At 43.3% G+C, this 9,332-nt stretch overlaps 1 protein-coding gene across 3 annotated transcripts; it reads left to right on the top strand.

Annotated features, from left to right (window-relative positions):
* The first annotated feature begins 1,225 nt into the window (after positions 1-1,225).
* Positions 1,226-8,980, top strand: zpd (zona pellucida glycoprotein d). 3 transcript variants are annotated; one of them, XR_013910166.1, is made up of 10 exons: positions 1,226-1,845; positions 1,951-2,002; positions 2,081-2,188; positions 5,188-5,396; positions 5,489-5,646; positions 5,865-5,979; positions 8,090-8,217; positions 8,293-8,476; positions 8,574-8,698; positions 8,818-8,836. XR_013910166.1 is itself a non-coding variant. In XM_026176751.2 (10 exons), exons 1-10 carry the CDS (start codon positions 1,825-1,827, stop codon positions 8,937-8,939), a joined length of 1,203 nt encoding a protein of 400 aa, XP_026032536.1. In that variant the 5' UTR covers positions 1,226-1,824; the 3' UTR covers positions 8,940-8,980. The 3 variants fall into 3 exon arrangements, 2 of the variants coding, with proteins under 2 accessions (XP_026032536.1, XP_080160102.1); XM_026176751.2 differs by having other exon boundaries at positions 8,593-8,698; positions 8,818-8,980; XM_080303976.1 differs by lacking the exons at positions 1,226-1,845; positions 1,951-2,002; positions 2,081-2,188 and adding an exon at positions 4,600-4,754 and having other exon boundaries at positions 8,593-8,698; positions 8,818-8,980.
* The last annotated feature ends 352 nt before the right edge of the window (positions 8,981-9,332 follow it).

The following is a 9,332-nucleotide window of genomic DNA, read 5'->3' as shown; positions in this document are numbered from 1 at the left end:
ATGTGACGTGTGCCGAGCCATTATTTATCGGTAATTTCAAAATCTTTGGCCTCTGCTCTTTGCTGGATTTCAGCCGATTTTTCCTCAGAGGTTTTGTAACATCGTGTCACATCTACTCAAATTTGCAAAACTGAAGATTGGAATAATAAAATGAAGTGTACAGCTCTGAACAACCAGAGACAAAGAACCTGCTCCTCGGTGCTGTTCGTGCCTCTGCAGCAGAGAAGGGAGGCCTGGCCAGTGATGCCTGAGAGTATGGACCCCAGCCTCGGGGTGTGACGAGTTGGAACAGAAGGAAATGCACTGACCCACTTATGGCTTCCCTGGAGACACAGATATTTCCAACCACAGGCCCATCATGCAGGAGCCCCACTGTTTTGACCTGCTGACACTAAACCTTCTGTGCCCGCAGTGGTCCAAATATGGAATCAAAGTGGTTTTAGTGATTTTCCAGTGTCCAGATGCATCTGGCTCAAAGTCTTTACTTTAGTAGAGAGTCGAACTTTAAGTCACCTGAGTGACTGCGGCGTTTTTACGCATACTGTAAACCAGACCTTCCCAAAGTGTGGGGGGGTCAAAACAAAACGCTTGGACACTGCTAGCACGGGGCGCCCACAGAAACGCAAAGCAGGAGATGAAGCGTCGCTGAATATGTTTCCAAACCAACTTCATTCTAAGCCAAAGACTAGAAAATGTGGTGAAGCAACTCTTCCCTTTGGCTTCACCAACCTTTTTAAAAATGTATTGACAGCAATGTTGAACATTATTACACAGGAAAAAAACAAGTACGTGTAAAATAATGACACTGTGACGCCTCTGCCTTTGTAAACAAAGGGACAGTAACTGCGTGTAAACCTGCAGACAGTCAGATTAACAGTATTTCGTCTCTATCATTCTGTGATTCATCTCCTGTAAACAATAACGTGGCCACAGCGTGACGTGAATAAAGGCGCATACCTTTGACGCTGCGTGACCAACTCTGTATTCCTCGTCCACACGTTAAACGCAAAAAAGGAGTTTTAAAAAAATCTCCGTTTTCGGTGATTGGAAACGCCGTTTACGTGGACGAAACAGCTGCGTGGTCAAAATCACCCGTGTAGGTGCGGACGCAGCATAAAAGAGTTAGTAGTTTCTTTTATTACCACCTGTAATTTATTGCAGTTTACTTGTGTTTTTTAATTGTTTACTAAATGTTTGAGGTGTGAAATAAACCGCAATGGAGCAAAATATGAGCGCGTGTGGTTGGAGGATGTGTTTGTGCGTGTGCACGCGCGTGGGGAACATTTTTTCTTGTAAAACAAAGGGGCCCAGCAAAAAGGTTTGGGAACCACTGCTGTAAACGGTGATGGGGATGACGAAGCACGGAACTAGTTTGAGGCGGCAATAGCGCCCTCTGCTGGAAACCTCGATATATAAAACCAATTTTGTCAGCACATCCACGAAGGAACTAAAAAAAGATGTTTGTGTTTTGCCTCTTTTTATTTTCTTTCCCTTTGTTTTAAGGGAAACCGTGAAACTATAAAATGTAAATATAATCAATTATCAGAATATTATTTATGTTAATCAATAAAACGCAGGAGATCGACGTGGTGGGGCTGAGTGTTCAAACTTATTTGATACTTTAAACATGACATATTTAGCCGAATTAATTCGCGGGGTTCAAACAGCGGGGTTAAAGCTCCAAAACCCTCCACGGAAAAACACAGCAGGTGTTCCTGATTGGAGACCGGCAGGTGAAGTAACGACGGAGCGGAGAAGGACGTCTCGTTTGACTGCAAATATAACGCCAGCGTGTCCTGCATATACCCACAAATCGTTACTGCAATGAGCTTAACCGGCTTGAAGGTAGGCCCGGGTGAAACATCCACAGCTTTATTGTCCTTTCGTGTAAAAAAGAAAAGAAAGATGGATAAAAAGAGTAAAAGCGGAAATATCCTTCCTCCAAAATAGCTTCCCGTGGCTCTGCTGCTTTTCCTCGGGTTCACGTTGGACGGGGTTGAGGGTAAGAAGGTTAAAAAAAAATGTGAGATGTGTTTCAGCGTGGAGATTCATCAAGTTCGTTTACTGTGTCCTTTCTAAGGAACCTGCAGTGTGGAGCATTGCACCGACCCCACAAGATGCGTCCTGTCTAAAGACCAGAGGAGCTGCAAATGTGCTCTCGGCTTTTATGCTGACAAGTGTGACCGAAGTAGGCTCTCCTGTCTTTTCTTTTATTTCAATGCATTTCATCATCAGTTTTGTCAAAGAGAAACTGAATGCACCCCAGAATTATGCTGAGTTGGGCTGATTGTGTTTAGGGCTTTTGAATTGGAGATTAAATCATAACAAGTACAAAAATGTATACTTGTCTAAGATCAGCTTCTCAGATTGATCCCGGTGCTAATATCTCTTAGAATATTATTTCAAAGCTTGTCATTGTGAAAAATGAGTTTTCGAATCATGCGTTTGGTTTGTGATAGCATGCATTTAGCTGCACTGACACTGTTCTGCAAGTCCTCTTATACCCACTTCCACGTCTTGTTCCAACATAAATATGTAGTGTTGTTTTTTTTGGAGGGCAGCCCGTGATAGTCCAATTTCACAAAGATCGAGGTGTTTGGCTCATTATCCCACTGCTGTGTATGAATCCTTATCCACAAACAAGCAAACCAGAGGGTGGAGTGTCTCTGAAGGACGAACAACTTAAGAGTAGCCAAAACGAGCCCAGATTTAAACTTTTCCTCCACCACGTTTCACTCTGCAGTACCCTTCTGTCTTCTGCTTCTCCATCTGTTACTGCCACAAACTTGGATCTCCCCTCCCTGGTTCTTCTACTTTAAAATGCTGATATGCAACAACCCACCCACAGCTTTCTCCCGACTAGTGTAGATGCTTCTTTTTCTGACCGCATTGTTAACGGTGCTTCTCCTGATCGCAGGCTCGTGTTTTCTTATGTAGCAAAGTCAATATCTGTGACGTTTCTTGCCATCTCATTCAGCAAAGCCTGATGTTAATTAATCTAATCTTCTGAAGGTGTGCTCATTTTTACTTGGTGTTTTACAGTACTGCGCACTGCCCCTAAGAAATCTTCAGTCAAATTATGGTTTGATGTGGAAAAACTTTTTCCTAATTTTCTACTAGAAACTTGAGGCATAGTCACATTTGTAACTAGCAAACAATGACAGGGCTGCCTGTCATCTGACGTGTTTCAAGAGGTGGGATATAACCCAGGTTATTACAGTTAACGAAAGTGAAGGAAACGGTTTCCAGGGCCTAATCCGTGGATCGACTTCCTCCGAGGCGTGGACGTCTATCAGCAGAGAATGTCCCTTAGTCTGTAACACAGTCAAATATATTCTCAAGTAACATTCAAGCATGCCATTCAGCGTGTTAGTACGAGCTCGGGAGCAGCTTGGGAGAACAAGAAAACAGACTGCTTCAGATTGTCCTCCCAAATCGACTCAACTTTATTCTCAAGTACAACAGTTTATATAGAGGGAAAAATTCATGAGACAGCAGATTATCAGTTTAAACCAGTACAGACCAAGATAAGGCAGCGTCTTCCTGCCCTTGGGTGAAGAAGCATCCTTTGTGTAGTTTATCAGTTCAGCTACAATTGTGATTATCTCAGCGACATATTTTCAAGGCACGAAATAAAGAGTTCTTACATTAGTGAAATCTGAAACAAACCATCTGGCCTTCAACAGGCGTCTAAAAGATTAAGAAACTAATGTAGCTGAGGGAGTGATCTCTGTGGTATTTCAACCTTGTACCAGCCTGTGATTCTCACACATCAATTCTTGGGTCAAAGAGAAAAATAACTAAAACAAAGGGGCCTTATTGAATGACAGAGTTTTCCTGTATAATGTCACTATAAAACAATATCCAGTAAATGCTCCCATGGTACTAAAATACCTAACAGAAAGCTTGGTGTAAGAAGACATTTAAACTAACTGCAATGAAAACTAGTTTTAAAAACGATGAGAAGTAAAATGGAAACGATGGAATACAAATGAAGTTCATCCAGGCCTTTGAGACAACTGATGTCATTTTGTTTCAGTGTATGCAGTGTTTTCTAATAATGTTGTCTAACGTGAGAAGTAGTGGTCCTAGCCAGTGTTGGTCAAGTTACTTGAAAAAAGTAATCAGTAACTGATTACTTATTTTCAAAAGTAATTAGTTACTTAGTTAGTTTTTAAAAACACGATTTACAACCTGAATAGGTGATAAAGTGATAGATCTTTCAGCCCAATTCTACTTTTTCTGCATAATCCATCATACAAAATGTGATCAGATGGAAAAGTCTCTTTTTAAAACTTGTTTTATTAGTTTTAATCTTTTAACTTTATGCATCAAGCAAAAATTTAATTATATGCAACATTCTCTGACTTGAATAAATTAGTTTAACATTTAAACCTATTTTCTGCACATTCCAGCACATAAAATAAAATATTTTGTGTGTTTACACTCAGTCTTTCAAATAGATGCAAGTAAAACACAGCAGAAAATAAATAAAGTCAAAGACTCAGCGGTCCTGTTGCTCTATTTTCACCTGTAAAGCAGGAGTGGGGTAGGCGGAGGGTTACCCTGGTGCAGGTGTGCCGCGGTCAGTGGAAGAATCCGCGAGTTTCTCTGTGAGTTTCCCATTACGTCGTAGCTACTCGGTGCTTGTTGGAAGTTTAGGGGTTTTTTTCGCTGTAAAAAGAAGTTTTCTTCCCACGCACAGCGGACACTAATGTTTTTGTCACTTTTTATGGAATCAAACTCAAAGTAAGGTCAGTACTTCCACGCTTTAAACGCTGCACGCTCATACTCTCTCCTGTACTCGATATATGATCCATTGTTGATCTGCACACAGCTGTTGTCACAAACGGCGCACTCACTTACGTCACTGTCATGAGACACTGCAAAAAATCACGGTTTTAGTAACGCAGTAACGCAGCGTTCCTACGGGAAAGTAACGGTAATCTAATTACCGTTTTTGCAATAGTAATCCCTTTACTCGTTACTTGAAAAAAGTAATCGGATTACAGCCCATCTCTGGTCCTAGCACAGAGCCTTGTGGGACTCCATGGCTAACCTTTGTGTGCATCAAACTTCTCATTTACACGAACAATCTGGAATCTCAGATGGATGCGATTCACCAACTGAGCCGTTTCCTTTGATACGTGTTTATGTTAGAGACTCGCTGACGTTTGCTTCTTACAGATGCACATCTCAAGGTTATGTGTGGGAAAGACCACATAGCAATCAGAGCAGCGGAAGCTTTTTTCGAGTATCACGGCGTGCCGCTGGAATCGCTTCACTTGCCAAACAAATCTTGTGGTGCTAAGAGAGAGCATATCGACGGCGTCCCCTACTACGTGTTCAGGGTTTCCAAACACAAATACGTGACCTGTGGAGGACTGCCGTTTGAGGTGCAGCTCGAGCACAATTCCTTTAATGTCTGCGCCAGCCTAGAAAAAGATGAGCACCTCAATGTTTTGTTTCTTTTATTGTCCCCTTACAGAAAAATGTAACTCACATCTGGTTTTCCCTGAGTGTGAGGTCAGACCCTCGGGTTACTGGAAACATCATTAGAGATCCAGTTATCAGGATGGATTTCACGTGCATGTATCCATTCATCAGAAGAGTCAGTCTGCCTTTTTCAGTTTCACCAATCTCCAGGTGAGGGGCGAAATAAACGCATCTTTTCCATCCATGGTACTTCACATTTCTTTTCTTTTTTTAAGCTGCCTTTGAGCATTGTAATAAGTCTGTTCAATTGATGGACCTCTGAAACCCGTCTGCTGAAGTCTTTGCAATGAGTTAATGATTTTCTGTCCATTGAGTATTCAGAGCCACGAACAACCCGCCTTTCTTGACTTTCTTCTGTTTACGTGCAGCGAGACGGTGATGCGAGTAGACGAACTTGAAGCCAAGATACGGATGATGTTGTACACAGACCACACTTACACTAAACCTTACACAAGCTCTCCAACCATTGAGCTCCGAGACAAGGTGGGTTAAGATTTTAACCAGTCACAGATGAAACTGATGCTTAGACACAAGGATGGACTTTTGGTTCTTTGAAGCAGGTTTCAAATTCACCTGTGCTGTGATGCAGCCTGCCTTTATGCAACACCTGAGCTAAGCAGGTACATGTAGTGCTAGTCAACGTGCACTCAGGGCTGTAGAAATATTGCTCAGATTGATTTTAGCACTAAACCCTTCTACTTGTTGCCATCAGATATGAACAAAACCCTATTAATCAGTCTGTTTGATACAGAGAACTACAGATCCTGAGCACTGTTGCCCGCCTGACCACGGTCTGACTCATGATGCCAGCTGCAATGGTGGTGCCATTTTCCAAGACTGTTGGGTGGTGGTTTTGTAAATGCTGATCTGTTATCTTGGACAGAAGCTGCCCAAGAGCAGTTTGATTATGCACAGGTTACAATGCTGATGTGCCCTGGTTCAAATGCAATAGAATAGCCCTTTACTGTCATTGTATGTGTACACTAGAATTGTGGGTGCTCCACACCAACGGTGCCAGAATGCAATATAGATGGTAGAAAACAGGAATAAATGGCAAACATCACGGGGGTTTCATTGGCATGCTTGACCATGACATGGCCGTGGCTGGGCTCATCTCTGATGCAGATGAGACGGCGTACAGGGCGCAGGTAGAGAACCTGTCCCGCTGGTGTTTAGAAAACAACCTGAAGCTGAACGAACTCATAATGGACTTAAGGAGGCACAGACCGGTCCCATTAGAAGTGGTGGAATCTGTCTCCACCTTCAGGTTTCTGGGCACCCACGTCGCCGTCCATCTCACCTGGACACACAACACAAACGCCCTGGTAAAGGGGGAGGTGGTGTGCAGGGTCACCTCAAACTCAGAAAAGAAGGCTCAGTTTGAGGGGGAGGTTTGCACATCTTGGAGGTGTGTGTGTGTGTGTGTGTGTGTGTGTGTGTGTGTGTGTGTGTGTGTGTGTGTACTGAGGTGGAAGACACAACGAGTTGGCCGGGCTAAAAGACATATCTGCAGCAGATGAACAATACATGAAAGTCATGTCCTTAAAAAATGGGGGAATCCAGTGAAGACCTGAGAGAAGCATCTGGTTCTTCAGCTGAGTAATTCATGAGCCGTTTACCTCTGTGGTGGAGCGGCTGTCATGAAGGCATTTACAAGGGAGGGAAAACCTGAGGTGTGCCAAGGTACACGAACGGTAGCAACAGGCGTCACGGAGCGATGCATCCAAATATCATCAGTCTCTACAGACGAGGTCAGAGCAGCACACCAGGATGTCTAAAGTCATCTGTGAAGCACGGAGGCTGTTATGGTTTGGGTTTCAGTAGTATTGATGATCTTGTCAAAGTCGTTAACGATATGAAAAGTACCATCAGATTTACATTATCATCTGCAAAGCTTGTGATTGGCAGCAGCTCCATTTTTCAACATGAATCCAAGAACTGCAAATGCAGTGACAGTATACATGGTTAGTTGGTGATTGGCCTCCAGATCTTAACGTTACTGAAGCAATGGAACAAAAGGCAGCCAACATCCAAAGAGCAGCTCTGAATGTCCTTGAAGGTTGGTTGACGATGTAGAAACTCTCTTTGCCTCAAATGTTTCCATTTATGTTTGCACGTTTCAATAAATCTGTCCTATTTTCCTAACAAAATATCAAGAAATGAGGGGTTGCTCAGGGCTTTTGGACGAAAACCATATTTCTGGTCCTCCACACCTCACCTGTGTGGCTCTGTTGTCCACAACTGGTTCCCAGCACTGAGTTGGAGAACCACGCGTTTGACCGTTCAGGCTAAATGCTGAAAATGAGGTTTAAAGGGACGAAACGTTTAGCCGAGTTTATGCTCGGGGTGAAATTAGTCCCAGCTAATGTTCTACACACTGATGGTGGCTTTGACTTTGATGTTGCCTTTGTAAGCACGCGCTCCCATTAGAGATGACCTCAACTGGGATTAGCAGGTCAATCCTTTCTCTGCCATCAAAGAATCAAATCAGAAGATTGGGAATTTTGACATTTATTCTTAGAAAATCGTCTTGGTTTAAGTGCCTTCTGAAGAACCAAATATTAATTAAAGTGAATTGTTTTGTTTTGCACAGGTATATGTCGAGGTTACAATGATGGAGCCTGCAGATTTATTTCTGCTCCGAGTAAACGAGTGCTGGGCCACACAGTATCCCCAGCCAAACTCTACAGAGGGATCTGTTCACTTCCTGCTTCAGAATGGGTCAGAACTTCTCTTTGTGTTGTTTCTGGCACGTGAACGATGAACTCCTCACATCCAGTGACTTCTCTCATCCAGGTGTGTGAAGGACCAAACGGTTTCCTTCCTTAATATAACCGAGGGACAGTCTGGACGTAATGGGCAGAAGTCCACCGTCCGCTACAGCTTCGACATGTTTCGCTTCTCAGCAGATCCGCACGACCTCTACCTGCACTGCACCGTACAGCTGTGTGACCTGGACGACCACGAGTCCTGCATTCCCGTGAGCTGCTGCTATTATTATTGAGGGCGATTTAGGAGTGTGTGGACACGATGAAGTGCATCGTTTTTACCGTCTCATCATCTTTGACTTTTCTCAGGAGCATCGTTCTTTTTCAGAATTGTAACTCGATCAGTAAGAGAGAAGCAGTGAGTGCCGACCCCGCTCAGGGTCTCCTCACCTATGGCCCCATCAGGATCGAAGTACCAGACAGATCTCAGTCCAGTAAGCTCCTGTTTCTATATCAATCTTTACACTCTGCCTGCTGCTCCTGTAGCATCAGCAGGTTTCTGCTAATGAGAAACGTGTCCCTTCATTCTCTTTAAATTTCACATTTGTTTCAGGCGTACTGTTGGCGGTGGTGCTGCCCGTAGCAGCTGTGTGGACTCTCGGCTTCTTCCTCGTCATCCTCATCACTGTGGCCAAGGCTGGCAGAAAGAGGCTAGCGAAAATAGAGGAGCAGTGATGACAATGCTGCTGGCAGCACAAATAAAACATTAAAATGTGCATTTTTTTTCCTTTGTTTTATTATTATGACGACCGTAACAAGTGTTCTCACAGACTGTGGGTGTCAGCTGAGGAAAGCATGGCTGCAGAAGGAACTGGTGACCTTTAAGCAAAAATCAAGTTTCATCTAAGATGATGCCTCGTGAGCCCAAAAGAGATTAACTTCTGTTATATTTGCATAAACTGAGATCCAGACACATGTGGGCTCATCATTAACAAAAGCAACCAGGCTTATGGCAAGTTTGTGAACTGGAGGCTGAGTGTTGTTAGGAAAGCTTAACATTAGAAATGCAATGTTAGATATTTCAATGTCTAATTTTCTCCGTAACTCTATTAATGAAGGCAGCAAATT

This window comes from Astatotilapia calliptera, chromosome 7, assembly GCF_964374335.1.
Source record: "Astatotilapia calliptera chromosome 7, fAstCal68.1, whole genome shotgun sequence".
In the NCBI taxonomy this organism is placed as follows: domain Eukaryota; kingdom Metazoa; phylum Chordata; class Actinopteri; order Cichliformes; family Cichlidae; genus Astatotilapia; species Astatotilapia calliptera.
Note: the sequence above shows the minus strand (reverse complement) of the source record. Positions and strands in the feature narration are given on the sequence as shown.